Source organism: Lagenorhynchus albirostris, chromosome 2, assembly GCF_949774975.1.
Source record: "Lagenorhynchus albirostris chromosome 2, mLagAlb1.1, whole genome shotgun sequence".
Lineage (NCBI taxonomy): Eukaryota > Metazoa > Chordata > Mammalia > Artiodactyla > Delphinidae > Lagenorhynchus > Lagenorhynchus albirostris.
The window spans coordinates 118,284,886-118,308,003 of record NC_083096.1 but is presented as its reverse complement, the minus strand read 5'-3'; the positions used below and the strand labels follow the sequence as shown (position 1 = coordinate 118,308,003).

General features: G+C 41.8%; 1 protein-coding gene across 3 annotated transcripts in view; it reads left to right on the top strand.

Moving 5' to 3' along the window:
- The first annotated feature begins 9,881 nt into the window (after window positions 1-9,881).
- GIPC2 (GIPC PDZ domain containing family member 2) overlaps window positions 9,882-23,118 on the top strand; it is an 87,338-nt gene continuing 74,101 nt past the window's right edge. For all 3 annotated transcript variants that reach the window (XR_009538896.1, XM_060139672.1, XM_060139670.1), the window contains exon 1: window positions 9,882-10,298. Coding sequence is in view for 2 of the 3 variants with exons in the window: in XM_060139672.1 (XP_059995655.1) it covers window positions 10,059-10,298 (240 nt within the window). In the remaining variant the exon portion in view is untranslated. The remainder of the gene's footprint in view (window positions 10,299-23,118) is intronic.

The window sequence follows — 23,118 nt, the reverse complement described above, 5'->3', positions numbered from 1 at the left end:
TTTTCCTACCCAGCTCTGCTCTGTGCTCCCCCCCCACCTCTTATTGTGGCAAAAAGCTGCTCCTGGGCCACCCCCCAGGCATAAGGTTGTGCACATCAGGTGCTGACCTGCCTTGACCCTGGGAAAGCCTATGCAGTTTTTGGAAGAAGACTTGGGGCCACTTGAGCAGGGAAACCCAGGATCCTGTGTATCCAGAGCATGGTCTAGAAGGGAGAGCATGAGTTCTGGGTGACCATGCCCCTTGACCCTGTGGACTCCATATCTTATAGGATTTTTTGCAGCTGAAGGAGGGCTGGAGTAGGTGCTCCCTTTGCTCAGGTCTAAGGGTAATATTAGGTCAGGCTATTCATTTCCCTAGCTTCTTTCCTTCTAGATTGCCTTTGGCTACCTGTTTCCTTCAAGCAAATGTCACAGCTCCTCTTAAGGTGATTCTCTCTACAGAATTTCCTAATTCCTCATTTCTTTGGACTTGGGAATAGAAAGGGCTGTGGGGTATTATACTATATGTTATGAGTATACCCTGACTGCTACCTGTCCATTCTTTTTATTAAACCATCACCATATATTCTTAATTTGAGTGTACCATCTATTTCCTTCTATTACTATGGCTGATAGAGCTGGTCCCTCAAGTGAGATTTCCTTTTCTTCCAGTTTTACTGAGATATAATTGACATATAGCACGCTTAAGTGAGATTTTATGGTAAAGGTGAACTTGATGTAGACCTTAAGGGAAACTTCCACTCTGTTGGCAAAGAAAAATAAATGGAATTGAAAGGCTATAGAGGGCTTCCCTGGTGGCACAGTGGTTAAGAATCTGCCTGCCAATGCAGGGGACACGGGTCCAAACCCTGGTCCGGGAAGATCCCACATGCTGTGGAGCAGCTAAGCCCGTGTGCTACTGAAGCCGTGTGCCTAGTGCCCGTGCTCCGCAACAAGAGAAGCCACCGCAATGAGAAGCCTGCGCACCGCAACAAAGAGTAGCCCCCGCTTGCCACAACTAGAGAAAGCCCACGTGCAGCAACAAAGACCCAATGCAGCCAAAACTAAATGATAATAAAAAACATAAATATAGAAAAAAAGAAAGAAGGGCTATAGAATTCAAACTTCCCACCTTATGCCAATATTTTTACCTGTTTATTTGATATTTTATTTGATACAGCTTAAAGGGATTCTTATCTTTGAAGTTTTTAACTTCACACCCTATTGTGTTCCCTTGTACTAATCCTTCATACATCACATATAGATATTGATAATGTATCTGCCGTATACCCTACGATGACTCACTTCTCTTCTTACTTTTCTTTAATCAAATTTCAGTAAGCTTTTTACTCAGGCAATATATTGTGACATTATTTCACTTGATGGGAATGCATTATTTATAGTACTTACTAGGTTTTCTCTAATCTTTTCTCATTAGCTCAAGACAAGGTAATGCTATTTGGTGCTATAACAACCATAAGTACAAAGGTAAATTCAAGCCTTGAGATCCTGTAGCAATATTCCATTTTGAGGGAGTATGAACCAGACTATGAATCATAATATGTTTATATTAATTTCTTAAGTTATAGAAATATAAACAGAAAAAATGTTAAGTTATCCTAAGGAATTAATAGACTCTCTTTGTCTCCCCCTGTAATTCTGCTAACCTTAATTAGGAAAACATGGATTTTCAGGACTGAAATGATATGAGAGGTGAGGGAAAATAAAAAAGCTTGGTATGATGACTCAAATATGTCTGGTCTGGGCCACTGAGTACGTGATCCTGTTTACTGAAATCAGGAGAAAAAAAAAAGATACTTTTCAGGAGAAAGGATGAACTTGTACAATCTCAATTTTAGTTTCCTACAGTACATTCCCTTTCTGGTAGATGGAGCTGTAGATACAAATTTGGAGATCAACAACATCAGCTGAAACCAGAAGAATAGATGTGGTCATTCAGGGAAAGCATGTAGGGTAAGAAGACAAGATGGCCAAAGAAAAACACCTTCCTTGCAGAACAAAGTTCCTGCAGAGTAGCAGTTAGCAAAGATGGGGAGAGGTAAGGAAGTGCCAACTAATGAAGGTTGATCACCGTTCGGCTCTACAAGGATTGAGTTATTAGCCGCTGCAGCTGCTGAACTTTAGCATCCTGAAAGGAGGCCAGGGGAGAGATCAGGAGTGAGGTACTCTGTGCTCTGGAAAACTGGCAGAATAGGCTTTCAGATAGTTAGATATTTTCAGGAGAATTTTCTATGAACCTGGATTCTTGCATCTTCCCATAGTTGGAAAAGTACCAAAACCATTAATGAAGATATCTGTTTCTCATGACTAGCAGCAACCTTCTACTGAGATGTGTGCTTAGTTGCATGTACCCCCTTTGCCAAAAATCACATAGATACTGACCTTCCCCCTTACCTTTTCTGAGCAGTTACTCAGAGCTTTCCAAGAGGCTGTCTCCTGGGCTGTAGTCCTCAGTAAGTCCCCCAGTAAAACTGAAGCTCAGAGCTCTCATTTTGTGTGTTTTTATTTCAGTTGACAGTTTTGGTGACCACTAAGGGACTCAGAGCAGACTTCTCTCCTTTGCCTGAACTTTATGTGGATCTGGATCCTTGGTACCAGAAGGGCCCCTTGTGCTTGTCTGCCTCCTTGGTGAGCCCAGACAAATTTGAGTAAGCCTCTTCTGGTTCTTGGCCCTCCCAATTGTTGGTTGATGAGCCTAAGTTTTGTTTAGTGGTATATAACAGGTATTGGGCTCTCCAGTTGAAAGATACAGGGATTTGCTCAGTTGAAAGACACTGAGTGGTCTGGACTGGGTGATTAGGTGGGAGGCTGGCCTAATACCATTACTAAAGGAGGGGCATTAGAAAGCCAGCCTCCAGCCAAAGCAATCTTGAGGGAAAAAAACGGAGCTGGAGGAATCAGACTCCCTGACTTCAGACTATACTACAAAGCTACAGTAATCAAGACAATATGGTACTGGCACAAAAAACAGAAATATAGATCAATGGAACAATATCAAAAGCCCAGAGATAAACCCACGCACCTATGGTCAACTAATCTATGACAAAGGAGGCAAGGATATGGAGAAAAAGTCTCTTCAATAAGTGGTGCTGGGAAAACTGGACAGCTGCATGTAAAAGAATGAAATTAGAACACTCCCTAACACCATACACAAAAATAAACTCAAAATGGATTACAGACCTAAATGTAAGACTGGACACTATAAAACTCTTAGAGGAAAACATAGGAAGAACACTCTTTGACATAAATCACAGCAAGATCTTTTTTGACCCACCTCCTAGAGAAATGGAAATAAAAACAAAAATAAACAAATGGGACCTCATGAAACTTAAAACTTTTGCACAGCAAAGAAAACAATAAACAAAACAAAAAGGCAGCCCTCAGAATGGGGGAAAATATTTGCTAACGAATCAACGGACAAAGGATTAATCTCCAAAATATATAAACAGCTCATGTAGCTCAATATTAAAAAAACAAACAATCCAATCAAAAAATGGGCAGAAGACCTAAATAGACATTTCTCCAAAGAAGATGTACAGATGGCCAAGAGGCACATGAAAAGCTGCTCAACATCACTAATTATTAGAGACATGCAAATCAAAACTACAATCAGGTATCACCTCACACTGGTTGGAATGGGCATCATCAGAAAATCTACAAACAACAAATGCTAGAGAGGGTGTGGAGAAAAGGGAACCCTCTTGCACTGTTGGTGGGAATGTAAATTGATACAGCCACTATGGAGAACAGTATGGAGGCTCCTTAAAAAAACTAAAAATAGAATTACCATAAGACCCAGCAATCCCACTACTGGGCATATACCCTGAGAAAACCATAATTCAAGAAGACACATGCACTCCAATATTTATTGCAGCACTATTTACAATAGCCAGGTCATGGAAGCAACCTAAATGTCCATCGACAGACGAATGGATAAAGAAGTTGTGGTACATATATACAATGGAATATTACTCAGCCTTAAAAAGGAACAAAATTGGGTCATTTGCAGAGACATGGATGGACCTAGAGACTGTCATACAGAGTGAAGTAGGTCAGAAAGAGAAAAACAAATATCATATATTAAGGCATATATGTGGAATCTAGAAAAATGGTACAGATGAACAGGTTTGCAAGGCAGAAATAGAGACACAGACGTAGAGAACAAACCTATGGACAGCAAGAGGGGAAAGCAGGGGCAGGGGTGGTGGTGGTGGGATGAACTGGGAAATTGGGATTGACATATATATACTAATATGTATAAAATAGATAACTAAGAAGAACCTGCTGTATAAAAAATAATAATTAAATTAAATTAAAAAAAAGAAAGCCAGCCTCCAACTAACACCCGAGCCAGGTTATGTACATACAAAAGTTATACTTACAAGCACCAACTTAATTGGGAATTAAAGGAAATCTTGCTTCCAAAATGGCCAAGATGGGGCTCTTTAGTTGCATATGCAGTTAAGTTCAAGAAAGCCAACTTGATAAAATATCCTTTCAGAATTCTGATCCTAAGGGAAAGTCCTTCTAGGAGAAGCTTGCATTTCTCTCTCTGTGTCTTGAGATGTAAATATTCTACTAGGGCTCTTAGAAATTCATGTCTTATCTAGACCATCTTCAATTCCTGAGACTGAGAATAAAAAGTGGTGGGGGGGGGAGGCCTTTTTAAACTCAAACGAGTAAACTTAACTTATTCCAATTGTTACTTATGAACTAGTGAGTTTTATATTGTAACACATGATTCATGACTAAGTTTTAAAATCCAACTGTGAGATCTCTCTGTGTCTATACGGATATATGTATGGCTGTGTGTATGTTAGAGATATGTGATGTGTCTCTACCTCCAGATGGTATTACCAAAATTAATTTGGAAATGAGTTCTATTTAATTGACTTAAAGGAAATTAAGTGCTTATTTAAATTCTCAGAAATATAAAAGAAGCTAACCCAAATGAATTTCAGGTTCATGTTAACTGGGAAATAGTCAGTATTAAATTAATATTTGGTATTAAATTTAGTTTAATCAATACAGACATGTCTTTAGAGTCATCAGCATTAAGTATAATAGTATGATTGTACCTAGGTTTACTAGAAGTCAAATAAGATCCTACTATATCTGGTGCAAAATTTGTCAGCTTTACCAAAGTTTGTCAGCTTTTTTATTTACCAAGAAAAATAACTTGGTGTGATGAAGTTTTTAATAAGTAAATTAAATGTAAATGAGATTAAGAACCTAAAGGTAAACTCTTTAGGAATAATTATGTTTTAGGAATGTCTACCTAAAAATAGTCTCTCCAGATTTTGCTAACTTGAAACTTTACAGTTTTGCTAAATTAAGTTAAATGATGGAAGTTTATTGACTATCTAGGTCATTTCCAAATAAAATAAGATACTGAAACATTAATTACTGAACACTGGCTTTCTTTTACAGAGAAACTAAAGATATTTAAGGATGATTAATAAATACGTTTGGTGCCACACTGAGACATTTTCTATAAGAAAGCATGTTTTTAGACATTATAGTGTTTATAAGTTTGTCAATCTACAGAATGGTAATGTAAAATTTCCTAAGTGCTTACTTCTTTGTTTTCACTAGAAATTAAGAGTTTTAAGAGTTGAGAATTCTAATTAAAATATGTACTTAAAGCTAATAGAAATAATAAGGGAAACATTTCACTATGCAAGGAAAGTAAGAGTTGTGTTTTCAGTAAAAGAAGATATGAGGAATGGAAATGCATTTTGTTAAGGGAAAATAAAGTAATTTTGTCTTAAAGCTGGTTATTTCTGAATAAGAAAGAAAATAAGGGACAAATTAATATGGATATAGCAAGTTGTGGAAGGTTCCTGGGGAAGAAATTAAAAAAGAGTCCTTAGAAAGGAATCCTATGTGTGGTCAGGACTGACTTAGATTAGAATGAATTTAATTGAGTAGATACATTTTAAGGTTAAAGGTAAAGTGGTGCAAAACTTGAATTTGGTTTTCTCTCTCTGTGAAGAAAACAAAGTTCTCTTAGGAAGTTGATCTGCTTTCGGTAACAGATTGTAAAGTTTCTTTCCTTATTTATTTATTTAGTTAGTTAGTTTTGGCTGCATTGGACCTTTGTTGCTGAGCATGGGCTTTCTCTAGTTGCAGCGAGTGGAGGCTACTCTTTGTTGCGGTGCACGGTCTTCTCATTGTGGTGGCTTCTCTTGTCGTGGAGCACAGGCTCTAGGCGCACGGGCTTCAGTAGTTGCAGCGCATGGGCTCAGTAGTTGTGGCTCATGGGCTGCAGAGCGCAGGCTCGGTAGTTGTGGCGCACAGGCTTAGTTGCTCTGCAGCATGTGGGATCTTCCTGGACCAGGGCTCGAACCTGTGTCCCTTGCATTGGCAGGCAGATTCTTAACCACTGTGCCACTAGGGAAGTCCCTCTTTACCTTTTAAGTAATGTATCATAACTTTCTGAATTTGCCTTTGAAATCTTTCTTTCTTTTTTCAATTAATTAATTAATTAATTTTTTTGGCTGCGCTGCATGGCATGCGGGATCTTAGGGATTGAACCCATGCCCCCTGCAGTGGAAGTGCAGAGGCTTACTGGACTGCCAGGGAAGGTCTGCCCTTTTTAAAAAATAATTTTATTTAATTAATTAATTAATTTATCTTTTGGCCTCACCACGCAACATGTGGTATCTTAGTTCCCCGACCAGGGATTGAACCCGTGCCCCCTGCATTGACACTGCAGTGTCTTAACCACTGGACCGCCATGGAACTCCAAAAAGAGGTATTAAATTAATTAGGTTTATTTGATATGTTAAATTACATGGGAAGCATCATTAAATGAGTGATAAACCTTCCTATGTTATATTGGGGTAAATATTATTAATACAGGTATTCTAGAAATTATATGGAATTCCTAAAAATCTGGTATGTCCTGGCAAAATGTTATGTCATAATTCTAGTTATTTTAAGATGTTGTATGTCACAGCAGTAACCAAGCTTCTTTGTCAATTGCATTGAAATAAGATCTTTAACTATGCCTTTTAAAATCTTTTGTCATTTATAGACAGTTATTGTTGTATTGATGTTTTTGCAAAAAAATAAAGCTTCATCTTCAAGATTCATAGAAAGGACTGTTTGACAAGTACAGGTTTCTGATAAATTTCAGATCATACAGCTGAACTGGGTAAGGAATTAAAGAATTTTAATGGAAACCCTGATGGCTTCATAAAACTGTTAACAAGATATCAAGGATTAGTTACATAGGACTGAGTGAACTACTGAATATGGTTATAATTTTTATGTTTTTAAAAATTTTTTGTCTGAAATGTTACTGGCTTTTACTCTGTGTTTTCCAGATATAAGGAAACATTTCCCCTTAAGCTAATTATGGCTTACAGCAATTTGGTAAATTATATCCTTGTAAGCAGAATTGAAACTTTTATCTTTTTTCTCTACCTCATCCCTCCAGAAATTGGAAACTCTTAGGTTCCCAGCAGACTTATCAGGTGAATAATGAAGGCCACCTCCTGACAAGTACAGGAATCTCAAGATATCTTGGAAGCTTCAAGAAGAGAGGAATTCATTCAAATTTGTTGATATCACAAGTGGAATTGAGTTATTAGCCACTGCAGCTGCTGACCTTTAACACACCCTGAAAGGAGTTCAGGACAGAGATTAGGAATAAGACTCTGGGAAAACTGGTAGAACAAAGCTTCAAATAGTTAAATATTTTCAGAAGAAATTGTTTATAAACCTGGATTCTTGTGCCTTCCCATACTTAGAAAAGCACTAAAACCATTTATGAAGATATCTGTTCCTCATGTCTGGCAGCAAACTTCTACTGAGATGTGTGCTTGGGTGCATGTACCCCCTTTGCCAAAAGCACATAGATACTGACCTCCCTCTTACCTCTTCTGAGCAGTTCCTCAGAGCTATCTGAGATGCTGTCTCTTGGGCTATAGTCCTCAGTAAATCTCCAAATAAAACTGAAACTCAGAACTCTCACGTTGTATGTTTTTATTTCAGTAGAAGCCAAAACAGAGCTGTGATTTAAGAATAAGATGGTCAATGCAGTCAGATATTCCAAAAGGTGAAGTAAGACTGAAAAGTATTAATCATATCTGATGATTAAGTGCTGACCATAGTAAGAGCAATTTCAGTGAAGAGTGAGGGCAAAGTCTGATCACAGTGAGCCTAAGAGCAAAGGGGGAATTGAGGAAATGCAGCTAATTCAAGACTGTTTTGCTTTGCTGTAAAAATGCAGAGGTGACTGCAGGGGCGGAGGGGTGGAGGACTTGAAAACAATGTAAAAGATTTGGGCTTTTGACCATCAGTGGATGGTACCAGGTGGGGAGATGAAAGACGAGAGTCAACAGGTAGCTTAAACATAGAGATTCTCAAGGAATGAACAGATCAGCTCAAGGGTCAAATAAAAGAAGAGATTTCTTCAGAGTTTGGAGAAGGGAGGTTGGTGGAATTACAGACAAAGGGTGGGGAATCGAGGGAGTTCAGGAGTCACACTGAGTGGCCTCAATTTCCTCTGTAGAATAAGAGACAGGGTTTTCTACAGAGACCAAGGAGGGCGGAGGTGGAGTAAATCACCTTGGGAGAGTGCTGAACGTTTGGGAGAGAAAGATGCCCAGGAAGATGTAAAAAGGATTACTGAGAGTTGCTGAGGGCATGGCTGAGGGTGTTTAACTGTGAATTCAATGTGGCACTAATCTCAAAACGTCTTCCAATTCTGCCTTGCAGGGTGTAAGGTACAGAGAAGAAAGATGGAGATTGACTTCCACTTAAATTCCTATTCCCAATGGCCCAGACATATAGTTACGAAGGCATGTGGCCCAGTCGTGTGTGAGTGCCGACCACACGTTTATGACCATCACCAGAAGGGCCAGCATGTTTGTATTCTAAGATGTGTTGTTCTGTAGAAGCAGAATCTTAAGGCTTTTATAGAAATTGAGTCATTTAAAAACAAAATTTATTTATTTATTATTTATTTTTGGCTGTATTGGGTCTTCATTGCTGCGTGCGGGCTTTCTCTAGTTGCGGCGAGTGGGGGCCACTCTTCATTGCGGTGCAAAGGCCTCTCACTGCGGTGGCTTCTCGTTGCGGAGCATGGCTCCAGGTGTGCGGGCTTCAGTAGTCGTGGCACGTGGGCTCAGTAGTTGTGGCCTGTGAGCTCTAGAGCGCAGGCTCAGCAGTTGTGGCGCATGGACTTAGTTGCTACAGGGCATGTGGGATCCTCTCGGACCAGGGCTAGAACCTGAGTCCCCCACATTGGCAGGCGGATTCCTAACCACCGCACCACCAGGGAAATCCCTAGAAATTGAACCATTTTTAAAGGAGGGGAAAGAAGCCAGGAGATGAGAGGAGGGAATGGGCTATCGACTGAAGAACCTGCACAACCTAAACGTTTTGAGTTGTTTCATTCGGGTACCTTACTGAGCACTATAGCGGAGGAGAGCCTCTCAGATAGCTCTGAGGAACTGCTCAGAAGAGGTAAGGGAGGAGCCAGGATATATGGGTGTTTTTGTTGGATAAAAACGTGTTATGGAACGTGAAAAGATTACTGCTAATCACAAAGGACAGACGTCTCAAGTTAATGATTGTAGTGCTTTCCTATGTAGGGGAAGATGCAAGAGTCTGAGTTCACTGAAATGATTCCTTAGATGTGCATCTTAACTATCTAGGGCCAGTATCCAAATAACAGAATGCTTCCTTGTTTTCTCCATCCTGAATTCCCCTCAGGGCACACCATCCGGGGCAGCTGCGATGGTTGATGGCTTGATCCTTGTAGAACTGGAATGGTAGGCAACATTCCCCTTCCTCAGGGTCCAACTTTTCTTCTCCCTGATCCATCCGGAGGGCAGGTGGCTGCTCGGTGGGTTGCAGGTGCAGCTCCTCTTAGTGGAGGAGGGCCCTGAGCAGGCGGGGCCTGGCGGGAGCTCCTCTGCCATTGGCCCAGCCCAGGCTGCACCTGCCCGGAGCCGGCAGGCCCATAGCACAAAGTCCGCGGGCCCAGGCCAAGGAGGCAGCAGTCCGTGGCAGTGCAGGTGGGTCCCCGCCCTCGGCCAGGCAAGATGCCCCTGCGGCTGCGGAGAAAAAAGAAATTCAATACCAAGGAGACCTCCCGGCTGGTGGAGGGCGAGCAGACTAATGCGGCTGGCGGCAGCCTACCCAGCCTCCCGGCGCCCACCTGCAGGCTGGTTTTCCACACGCAGCTGGCCCACGGCAGCGCCACGGGCAGAGTGGAGAACTTCTCCAGCATCCAGGAGCTCTACGCCAAGATCGCGAGCGTGTTTGAGATTTCGCCGTCGGAGGTAAGCGCCGGGGGCTGGGGCTCAGCCTCTCGCTCCCTCTCGCCGCTTCTCCCACCGCCCCGCGCAGGTTTAAATTGGCTCCGGCTGGTTGAGCTGCGCTTCCCGGATCCCGAAGTCGGAAGCGGGGTGGGGTCCGCGGCTGTGAGCGCCCCAGGGGGGGCGAGAGGGCCTTACAGGGAAGGGAAGAGGTAAGTCCCAGGACTGGAGAAAGTCACACTCTCCAGTCTCTATCTGGCCTCTGGGAAACCCGGGACGACCTTTCTTCCTCATGTAAATGAGCATGCTCTAGTAACCCGAGATTCAGCAGCTTCGGCGCCTTCCCAGCGTCGAGATCTGGCTCGGCAAATTAACACCCTTCACTTTGTCTGGACTTTGCCCTCCTGCTTCCTCTGCAGGGGTGAGCGGGCCACGCTGAGCATCTCCGAGATTGGCGGGCTAGGGGGTGCCTTCCGGGTGATACCAAACCGAGCCCCATTTTGACCCGCATATATCATGTCACATGTCATCAACGCTTTGGTATTTCCGGGAAGCTTATTATTCCAAGGGTGGATAACTAAGAGAGTTATACTAAACTATGCGGGACTAGTTGACAGAAATTTCAGAGGGAAAAGCCCCTCTAAATTTTACCCCATATTCTTGAAAAGGGACTGAAATTTGCTTTTATTAGATCGATAGCATGTGTGCCGGGAACTGGAGTTTGTTATAGGGTGATTTCCAAAGCCCTAGTTTAGGCGGACATTTATGTGACCACTTTTATTTATACTTACCCAAGCTAACTGCAAATGCAGGTGTGAGAAGTCAGTCCAAGAAAATATTTTGTCCATATTTCAAGGAAAAGCACAAGACCTTGTTGCCCTGGACTCCTGAGAGTGCAGAGAGCTGCCTTTGGGTGGCAAAGAGCAGCATTTGGCTATCTATTCTTTAATGTTGTTTATCAGGTCAGTTCAAGCGAAATTGAGGTCAAGACAAAATTCCAAGAGGAGATGAAAGAGATCTTGAAGCTAACCTTTTATTCTTTCAGGGTTCCCAGACACTGAGGGGGCAAATCACAGACCCATTCTATGAATTATTTAGATTGATATAGAGTATTAACGATAATACTTCACGTTTGTATAGGACGTTTCAATTCAAAAAGCACTCTTGCAGGAAAAATGTTATTTGATCTTCTCTAAGAGAGGTAGGTGGCAGAGAGTTCATTGGTTAGTTAAGGACAGGATTTGGAGACTGACAAACCCCACTGTGGATCCAGGCTCTACCACTTACTAGCTGGGTGGCCTTGAACAAGTTTAACTTCTCTCAATTTCAGCCATTTGTAAAATAGAGATAAGGATATCTACCTTGAAGGGTTATTGTAAAGACTGGAGTGCATGTGTAAACCTATCAGATTGCATTGGTGTATGGTCAGTGCTTTACAAATTGTAACTAATATCATTAATACCTAATATCATTAATACCTAACAGTTAAATGAGTGGGCTGAGGTACAATGTGTCTGGCCTTTGGCCAAGGTCACATAGCTAGCAATAAAAAAGCTGGGCCGTTATTTTAAACTTGGATCTTCTTGTTTCTAAGCTAAGTGAGCTAGTTAGCATTCTTAACTGACAACTTTAAATATCTGTCCTGTAACCAGGGACTCCAGATTTATTTACTTTGCATTAAGTCTTCCTCATCATAATGGGATACTATTTTGAGTTCTAGATGCATGACTTTACTCAATCCACTTAATCCCTGAGAAGTATTATTATTATCCCTACTTCACAGATAGGAAACTAATGCTTTGAGGTTCAGAAAATTTTCAAAATTACATATAGTAAGTGGCAGATCCTGTGTTTATTTAATTAATTAATTTATTTGGCCATGCTGTGCGGCATGTGATATCTTAGTTCCCCGACCAGGGATCAAACCCATGCCCCCTGCATTGGAAGTGCGGAGTCTTAACCACTGGACTACTAGGGAAGTCCCAGAGCCTGGGTTTAAACCCAGGTTTTTTTTCTGGCTCCAAATTCCATGAAGTTATATTGCTTCCCAAGTTTTCCAGGGTGTCTCAGCAATAACTTGGCAACCACGTTCAGCATTTTAAGTTTACATTGTGCTGACTTGCATTAAAATTTCAAGATAAACATTAGGTATTTTGATGTGCTTTATCAAAGTTCATAAATTTTTATAACCCTAGATATATATATTAGTATGTTTATGCATATAAACAACATTAATGCAGGTTTTCCATCTAGACTAAAAAGAGTTAAGTATATTCAAGTTAAAGTATTGATCATCATAGTATATGTCAAAGTATCTAAATAGTTACTTTTTTAATGAATGAATGAATATTTTTTGGGTGCGTTTGGTCTTTACTGCTGCACGCGGGCTTTCTCTAGTTGCGGCGAGCGGGGGCTACTCTTTGTTGCAGGGCGCAGGCTTCTCATTGCAGTGGCTTCTCTTGTTGCAGAGCACGAGCTTTAGGCACGCTGGCTTCAGTAGTTGTGGCGCGCAGGCTCAGTATTTGTGGCGCACGGGCTTAGTTGCTCTGCTGCATGTGGGATCTTCCCGGACCAGGGATTGAACCTGTGTCCCCTGCATTGGCAGGTGGATTCTTAACCACTGCGCCACCATGGAAGTCCTCAATAGTTACTTTTGAAACGAGTAATTTATTAAAATAAAATGTACACTAGTGAGATACCATTTCTCATCCCATTCCCCCAGCAAGAGGAATAGTGGTATAAACTTTTGAGATGTCAGTGGGGAAAAAACAAAAATTTTCCTCCTTTATATGACTATATCAGAAGTCCTGCCTTTTCTCTAGAGAGGTGGCTATAAGGATACAAATGGCACTGTATGAAGAGCTGTACTCTTTTTGCTAAGGAAAAGAGGGAAGGAGTTGGCCTGACCTGATGGCAGGGAGTCTGTAATGTGTCCCTGGCTGTGCGAGGCGTTTAAGGCTACAGGGTGATCATTCCATCCTCACCATAGCACTGAAGCAAGGAGTCTTCTCATTTTGCAGTTGAGCTACATGAGGCTCTGAGAAGTCAAGTAGCTTGCCCAGAGTCACTGGACTCATGTGTGGCGGAGTCGGGATTCGAATCAAGGTTTCTTGGTTCCAAGTTCATTGCATAGCAGCTGTGGGATTCTTGGTAACTATATTCAGATTCCAAATACAAACCGGCAAAACTTCTTTTTTAAACAAATGATCTTTTCAAGTAAACCCTCAGACTCAACCACCAAAATACTTACTACCTCAAAAAGATGCTGTAGTGAAACTGATAATTATGGATTTCACCTATTTCCTGGTTTCTGAAGGAGGAAGTTAACGAAACCTATGAATCACTTGCAGGGTGCAGTCTGTAATCATTACCTTGAAACAGATGGCCAATTATGCAAAAATCCCTTACAGCTGATATCATTTTTCTAAACAGCTAAATGAGCAATTCAGCAAAAAGAAAAAAAGTAAATCTCATCTAAAAGAACAGTTAAAAGAACAGTTAAGTCATAAATGCTGGGACAGTTTTACAAAACATTTGATACCATCTTTTAAAATATTCAGGATTCAGGGACTTCCCTGGCAGTCCAGTAGTTAGCACACCGCGCTTCCATTGCAGAGGGCATGGGTTGGATCCCTGGTCAGGGAACTAAACTCCCGCATGCTGTGCACAGCCAAAAAAAAAAGGAAAAATTTCAGGATTCATGTACGCGTTGATTACTAAACTCTTGAGCTGTAGTCATAAAATTTGTTGAAGGGGCCTTTTGAATATTTTACTACTGTAATTGTTTGACGAGTAGTTTGTGTCATGATATATTTTCTTAATTCTCTATTATGTGGAAAGATTGTGGGGAAAGACTGAATTTGAAAGAGTTTATTAAGAAATCACTTTTATAGCTAGATACTTGTCCAGAAGCTGAAAACTATAGATTTCAGAAATTATTAACTTCGATTTGGTTACATTAGTTTGTATATGTTGTGATACTAAGTAATTCATTGAATGAATGGATCAAGCAAGTACAGCCCCTTCTCTCTCAATACATAGAGCAGTCAAATAAAGCAGTGCACTGGGGAAGCAGAAGAGTCAAGAATTGTGATTTTAATTTCAAGCCAAACGTTCAACATGCAATTATGCTATTTCTCTTAAAAAAAAAAACAACAAAACTTCTCTTGTCACCTGCCCCCATCTCTTATGCTATTACCCCATTTCTCCTTTATAGCAAAACTCAAAAGTTTCTGTCTCCAATGAGATATATTCTGCATCTCATCTCTCTGCTCAAGACTGATAGCTCCTCGGCTCACTTAGAGTAAAAGCCAAAATCCAATGATGCTTACAGGCCCTGTGGCCACTCTAACATTCTCCAGCTAGTCTGGCCTCCAGGCTGTTCCTTGAGCTCTGGAGCCTTAGGGCTTTTGCACTGGCTGTCTTCTCTACCAGAACCTCTCCTTGGCAAAATGATCTTTTTTTTTTTTTTTGGTTACGCCTTGTGGCTTTCAGGATCCTAGTTCCACGACCAGGTATTGAGCCTGAGCCCTCAGCAGTGAAAGCGCGAGTCCTAACCACTGGACAGCCAGGGAATTCCCAGAATACTCTTCCTGAAGTTTGGTCTAATGTCATCTCAGTGAGGCTGGTACTGACCATCCCATTTAAAATTACAGCACCCCCTAAAAACAAAACAAACAAAAAACGAAAAGAAAAAACAAAACCCCCCAAATTATAGCACTCCCTATTCCCTTTTTATAAAAAATAAATTTATTTATTTATTTATTTTTGGCTGTATTTGTATTTGCGTGTGGGCTTTTCTCTAGTTGCAGTGAGCCGGGGCTACTCTTTGTTGTGGAGCATGGGCTCTAGGCACACGGGCTCAGTAGTTGTGGCTCGCGGGCTCTAGAGCTCAGGCTCAGTAGCTGTGGTGCACGGGCTTAGTTGCTTTGTGGTATGTGGGATCTTCCCGGACCAGGGCTCGAACCCGTGTCTCCTGCATTGGCAGGCAGATTCTTAACCACTGTGTCACTGGGGAAGTTCTTATCCCCCTGTCTTGACTGATATAAATGACTGCTGCTCCTTTTACCACCTACAGTTTTAGCTTTGACAGTTTTCCCCACCTTGTAGATAGTTTTATTAACATACTGAGTCATAGACTTGTCCCCAGTTCCTGACAGCAAACCTATGCTGTCCTAACATCACCTAACATAAGCCCAAATCTTTTCTAATGCCCTCTTACTCAGACCCTCCCCCACGGTTCTCCATGGTGTGCTGCCTCCTTGTTGCAAGGAACAGTAAACTAGAAATGAGAATTCCTGGTGGTTTTTGGCTGGAAGGCATTGACAGTTGTCACTGCTGGATTTCTACAATACAGATTCTAAATGGTACCCTGAATATGGTTTCCCTGATTCCACCCATCCTCTATTTTTTTAAAAAAGTAATTAATTAATTTATTTTTGGCTCTGTTGGGTCTTCATTGCTGCGTGCAGTCTTTCTCTAGTTGTGGCGAACAGGGGCTACTCTTTGTTGTGGTGCATGGCCTTTTCATTGCAGTGGCTTCTTTTGTTGTAGAGCATGGGCTCTAGGCATGCAGGCTTCAGTAATTGTGGCACGCAGGCTCAGTAGTTATGGCTCGTGGGCTCTAGAGTGTAGGCTCAGTAGTTGTGGCTCACGGGCTTAGTTGTTCCGCAGCATGTGGGATCTTCCCGAACCAGGGCTCGAACCTGTGTTCTCTGCATAGGCAGGTGGATTCTTAACAACTGCGCTGCCAGGGAAGTCCCGCATCCTCTATTTTAATATTGATTCTCATCATACCAATCTCAAAAACCTACAAGGCTCCCTGTTACTTACTGTCATATTCCTTTTGGGCTGCTATTAAAAAAATACCACCAACTTGGTAGTTTATAAACAAGAAAAACGTATTACTCACAGTTCTGGAGGCTGGGAAGTCCAAGATCAATGTTCCAGCATGGTTACCTCTGGTGAAGGCTCATTTCCTAGTCCATAGCTGGCACTTCTTTCTCTGTCCTCATCTGGTGGAAGGGGCTAATGGTCTTTCTGGAGCCTCTATGATAAGGCACTAATCCCATTTGTGAGGGTCCACCCTCATAATTTGAGCAATTCCCAAAGGCCCCACCCATTAACACTAGGATTTCAACATTTGAATTTTGGGGGAGGGGACATGAACATTCAGACCATAGCACTTACAAATAACCCCCACAAGCCAGACAACGTCTCCTAGTCCCGCCTGCCTCTTTAGTCCTGCCCCGTGCCTACTGCTCCAGTCTCATCTCCTAACAATCCCCTTTTTATTCCAGAATGTTTAACTGTTTCATTCCTCTATGCCTTTTCTCATGATGTTCTCACTTCCTTGTTCTGGTAGCTCCTACCCACCTCTCCAGTCTCAACTGTCACCTCCTCCAAGAAGCCTTCCTTGTGAATCTGCCAATCTAGATACGTTTTGTTTGTTTGTTTGTTTTTTTGCTGTACGTGGGCCTCTCACTGCTGTGGCCTCTCCCGTTGCGGAGCACAGGCTCCGGACGCGCAGGCTCAGTGGCCCTGGCTCACGGGCCCAGCTGCTCCGTGGCACGTGGGATCTTCCTGGACCGGGGCACGAACCTGTGTCCCCTGCATCGGCAGGTGGACTCTCAACCACTGCGCCACCAGGGAAGCCCTAGATATGTTTAATACCCAGTACTGCATGATTTTAACATAGCATTAGCACACTGAATTGAATTTAGTTACTTATCTCTTACTGAGGGCTGGGAGAGTTTTTTCCCTTAAAAATCTCATTTCCAGAGTTGCTAGATTGCTTAGTTGCACCATAAAAGTTTAATAAATAAAAGTAGATGGTGGATCTGGTAGGAGATGAAGCTGAAGATGTAAACAGTAGTGAGACTACAAATGTCCTTGAAGCTATATGGGTTCTATTCTGTAGGCAGTAAGAGTAAGCCAAGTATTTTTCAGCAGGGGAATGACCCCTGACTGGTGTTTTATAAAGTTGAAACACAATCGACCATTCCTTTGCTATGCTTCCTTTATAAAGTTTAGTTTAAGTTAAATAGGATAGTATTTTCTGGAATTGCACAGTACCATCTGAGAAGTTCTAAATATACTACGATCATTATGTATGCTTACTATCCCTCATGAGCATCAGCCTCTGTTTTCTATGAAAAGCTCAAGTAAAAAACAAAACACCAAAAAATTCCCCCTAGAACCGTGACTCATTTTGAGAAGTGGGAGGATAGTCTCACCAGCTGCCTTATAGACCTCATTGCTCTCAGGAAGATAAGAAATGGGTAAGACTGTTGATTTGTGTGCTGGAGATCCCCCCCAAGTAGGTGTGTGAACAACTCTAGAATCAAGTCTGAACCCCTCCCCAAGCCTCTGCTACCTCATAGACAGATGGTGTCCCCTTTGCCGTCCCTCACCTACTCCCACCCCTCCAGCCATCCTGAGTGGACATGGGAGGCTCTTGGGTTGTAAGAGATGGAGACACTCAGGTTACCTTGGACAACGTGTATGTATGTATTTGTTAGGATGTATGGGGAGGTGAGGAAGCCCAGGATCACCTCTGTAGCTGGGCAGTCAGGTTCCGTGGACAACTGGAACATCACTCATGCTGTCTGGGTGAAAGCAGTAACTTCAGACTCTGGAGAACCAAGAGCAAGTCCAGTTGCTCTTCCCCTTCCCTCTCAACCTGTCTCCCTACTTCTTACTGTGTTCTTGACTGATTCCCTCTTTTTATCCTTTGACTTTGCTCCTTTAAGGCCCCTATTGCCTCCTCTCTGTCTTTTAGTCCTTTGCTTCTGTACTTTCTGTGTGCGCACTATGTCTCAAACTTGAACTCCCTGAGAGTGAGTCTCTGTTGTTGAGTCAGGGTACAGGACAGGTGGGGCAGGCCCCTTTGGCTTGTGGGTCAGGGCTCGTCTCTGGTCCAGTGTGTAGGTGGTACTAAGGTGGATGAACAGTGGATAAGGAGTCCTGTTGGAGAGGACAGTGGGCAGGACAGATCGTCTGAGACTTCTTGAATTAGGGATGTGGCAGACATCTTCCACGGCCTGTAGAGAGCATGAAACTATTCTTGGTTCTCTGACATTTATCTGTTGTTCTTCTCTTTACCTGGAAATCTTTCCCCTGTTCTTTCCCTGTTAATTCTTTTAAAGGATAAACTGAGGCATATTTAAATTGAGTATATTTGAGCAAAAATCGATTTGGGCAGTGGCAAACCAGAAGGGGTTAGGAGTGCTCAGCAGACAGGAGTTAGGGGCAAGGTTTTTCTAGAGGAGATGTGGAGGCAAAGTGAGGAAGTTATTTGATTGGCTCTAGCTTAAGTGGTTGCCTTATTTGGGAAAACCTACTTGGCTGTTTGTGATTGGTTGTCCTTTAAGTTTCTTAACGTTGAGGCATTTGCTGGCCTAGGTTTTGGTTTGCTTACCTAGGCTGCCAAGTTCATTAGAACCCTCTCAGTCTAATGGCCTCCTTTAAAAATTAACAACTCCTACTTATGCTCAGGCGTGTGAGTCAGTACTCCAAGAATGCAGGTTTCTGGGCCCCGCTTCTACAGATTTGGGCTAGGGCCTGAAAAATGTTGGTAATTTAACTTTTCCCTGGTGTCCCTAGGCGGTTGGTCTGTCATCTGTTGGCAGATATGTTTTTGGGAACCACTGGATTAAATGAGAAGATCCAAGGTCTTTTCCGGTATGAACGGTCTTCCAGAGCTTGTGCACTCAATTGAAAATATTGGAGTGTCATTTTTATGTAAAAAGTATTGAAATGCATACAAATGTTACCAACTGCCTATCTCATGGAACTTACAATGTATAGGAGTGGTGGTAAGAGTAAACTAAGGCATATGAGTAAACAAGTATGTATATGCTGATAATACAAGGTGGAATATGAAGGATGCTGCCAGAGATACCAAATATGCAGGTAGGGATATGGTAGGCAGAGATCAAAGAAGAGTGAGATGGAATTTGATTGAGAAAATTGTGGCAGAGCCCCAAAAGTATTGAGCCGTGTGTACCTTTACTGCTCAGTGTACATACCTAGCATGTAATTTTGATTCCACAAATACAAAACTGTAATTATACAGGAAAGTGTGGTAACAAACTAGAATAAAGAGAATGACTTCAAATCAAAGACTGTTTTTTTAAAAAAATTATTTATTTATTTATAAATATTTATTTATTTGGTTGCGCCGGGTCTCTGTTGTGGCAGACGGACTCCTTAGTTGTGGCTCGAGGGCTCCTTAGTTGTGGCATGCATGTGGGATCTAGTTCCCTGACCAGAAATCGAACCCCGGCCCCCTGCATTGGGAGCATGGAGTCCTAACCACTGTGCCACCAGGGAAGTCCCATATATATATATATTTTTTAATATTAATATTTATTTATTTATGTGCCCGTACTGGGTCTTAGTTGCGGCACACGGGATCTTCATTGCCATGTGTGGGATCTTTAGTTGCAGCATGTGGGATCTTTAGCATGTGGGATCTAGTTCCCTCACCAGGGATTGAACCTGGGCCCCTGCATAGGGAGTGTGGAGTCTTAGTCAGTGGACCACCAGGGAAGTCCCCTCCTCAGTGTTATTAACTGTAACCTTCCTCTCAGGTCCTCCTCTTTCTTTCCACCTGTTGGCTCTCAGTGAGCATATCCATGATGTTTGACCAAAGACCACCAAGGGAAAATGGCTTTTGTGGTTTTGTTTTATTCATTCACTAAATTTCCTAGCAGAAATTACTCTCTGTGAAGCAAAAGTCCACAGAGGAGCTACATAGTAAATGTTATTTAAAACCAATTTTTATTTTATTTTTTATTTTAATTTTTTTAGAAATTGGTGTCTTTATTTTTATTTATTTTTTTTTGGCCATGTGGTGCAGCATGTGGGATCTTAGTTCCCTGACCAGGGATTGAACCTGGACCCCCTGCACTGGGAGCATGGAGTCTTAACCACTGGACTGCCAGGGAAATCCGCCAATTTTTATTTTAATTGAAAAAATAATATATGTACATAGTAAAAAATTTTAAAAAGTGGATAACCACTTTTTTGTGTGTGGGGAAAAAAGCGTGAACCACGGTTCCCTAGTCCTCTTTCCCCAGAAGCGTCTGCTTCGGCCACTTTCTTGACCATCATTACAGAAAAATAAAATTTGTGAATTTATGAGTGTGTGTTTGTGTGAAAGTAAATGCATATCTGTGTAAGTGTAAACCTCTCTTCTACTTTTAACAGATTAGGAGCATACCATGTATCTGTTCTGTACAGTTGGTAGTAGCAGAAGGGAAGAAGTGGACCTAAGAAAAAAACATTGAAGCCTGGGGATGACAGAGTCACTGGGGTCCTTTCAAGGTCACAGAGGGCCATCAGAATGTCCTTCATGCTAGGAGAGCTGACACTGTGTCTTTAATGGCAATGAGCCAATTTTTAGTAATTTCTAAGAAGTCTGTCTTCTGAGAAGGTTTCCTGTGCTTCTTTTGTTTCCCTGTGTTTCCTTATAATAAATCCCCATCACCTAAGGTAACCAAAGGTGTTCATTTTTTTATTGAAGTATAGTTGATGTACAGTATTGTTTCAGGTGTATAACATAGTGATGCACAATTTTTAAGTTATATTCCACTTATAGTTATTGTAAAATATTGGCTATATTCCTGATGTTGTACAATGTATCCTTGTAGATTATTTATTTTATATATAGTAGTTTGTACCTCTTAGTTCCCTATCCCACTCTTCCCCTCCCTCTTTCCCTCTCTCTACTGGTAACCACTAGTTCTTTCTCTATACCCGTGAGTCTGTTCATTTTTGTTATATTAACTAGTTTGTTGTACTTTTTTAAGAGTCCACATATAAGTGATATCATACAGTATTTGTCTTTTTCTGTCTGACTTATTTCACTTAGCTTAATACCCTCCAGGTCCATCCAGGTTGCTATAAGTGGCAAAATTTCATTTTTTATGGCTGAGTAGTATTACATTGTGTGAATATACCACATCTTCCTTATCCATTCACCAGTTAAATGACACTTAGGTTGTTTCCACGTCTTGGCAGTTATAAATAATGCTGCTGTGAACATTGGGGTGCATCTAAAGCTGTTTCTTGAAACTACGTATTCAGATAAAGTAACTAACAAATACCTTTGGGCTAGATACTTGCTGAGATAAAGAAAAGAGGAAGCCAACAAAGAGTGGATGACTGTCACTGTTTCTCTGGATTGGGATCTAAAAACTGCTTTTTTCTCACTGTCTTAGAAACTCTAGCCTTTCTGTTTGGGGTATGCTGAGTATTTTGAAATTTTGGTGATTAAAATGTGGAGTATGAAGTTGAAGCTTGGACATGACTAATACCAGGGAGGTCCTATGGCTTTTAGGAACATATCTGACCCCCAGTTAGTAGTGGCTAAACAGGCCCAAGATCCAGCATTCAGAAAGTGTATTTGCTATTGTATAAAAATCTCCCTGGAGATAATCAAACTATGTGTAGAGGAAGAGTTCCAACTTAAAAAAAAAAAAAAAAAGGCTAAAATCCATATCTACATCTCAACCTCTACAGGTTCTTAAGTTACAGTGTTAACTTTAAGTGGTCTTAAAGGGATACACAGTAACAAGGTTGAGGAAATGGTAATTCTGTACCCATTCCTGGAACAATTTACATATCCATATATTGCATTAAGTAGTAGTGTTTGTGTGATTGATTGGCATTAACAACATGTTCTTCATGATCCAGGGCCAGAATGTAACTTGAACCTCCTGAACCTTTTCACATTTGATACTAACAGTGTGTTCTGGGTGTAGTTAGGCATTAGGTACAGATCACGATTTGTTACTCCCTTTCTTCTTCTGTATTCTTTTTTAAAAATTCATTTACTTTTGGCTGTGCTAGGTCTTCATTGTGGCATATGGGATCTTTAATTGCGGCATGAGAACTCTTAGTTGCTGCATGCATGTGGGATCTTGTTCCCTGACCAGGGATCAAACCTGGGCCCCCTGCACTGGGAGTGTGGAGTCTTACCCACTGGACCACCAGGGAAGTCCCTCCTTCTGTATTCTTTATACTTCCCCCTTCCTATCTTAATTTTCCTGCCTTCTGTAAAGGTAAGTTGGGGAGGGAAGCATAGCTTGAGCATTGAGAAGGGAATTATTGTTGAATACCTATCATTACCACTTAACCTATGCTACCTTGTTTGAAATAGCAATTCTTAACAGAGCCCCCAGAAATGGCTGTGATCGATAGATGAGGCAATTGGAGCTCAGAACAAAAATAAACTACTCTGACTTTCCTGGTAGTGCAGTGGTTAAGAATCCACCTGCCAATGCAGGGGGCACGGGTTTGAGCCCTGGCCCGGGAAGATCCCACATGCTGCGGAGCAACTAAGCCAGTGTGCCACAACTACTGAGCCTGCGAGCTACAACTGCTGAGCCCGGGCACCACAACTACTGAAGCCCGCATGCCTAGAGCCCGTGCTCTGCAAAAAGAGAAGCCACTGCAATGAGAAGCCTGCGCACCGCAATGAAGAGTAGCTCCCGCTCGCCACAACTAGAGAAAGCCCATGCAGAGCAATGAAGACCCAATGCAGCCAAAAGTAAATAAAATAAAATAAATTAATTAAAAAAAAAAAGTAAACTACTCAAGGGACTTCCCTAGCGGTCCAGTGGTTAAGGCTTCGCCTTCCAATGCGCAGGGGGTGTGGGTTTGATCCCTGCTCGGGGAACTAAGACCCCACATGCCTTGGGGACAAAAAACCAAAACATAAAATAGAAGCAATATTGTAACAAGTTCCATAAAGACTTAAAAAATAAAAAGTAAAGTACGCAAATCATGCAGTCCAAAGAGACGTCTTCTGTCTTAGGTTTGTCTGACTCCAAAGCCC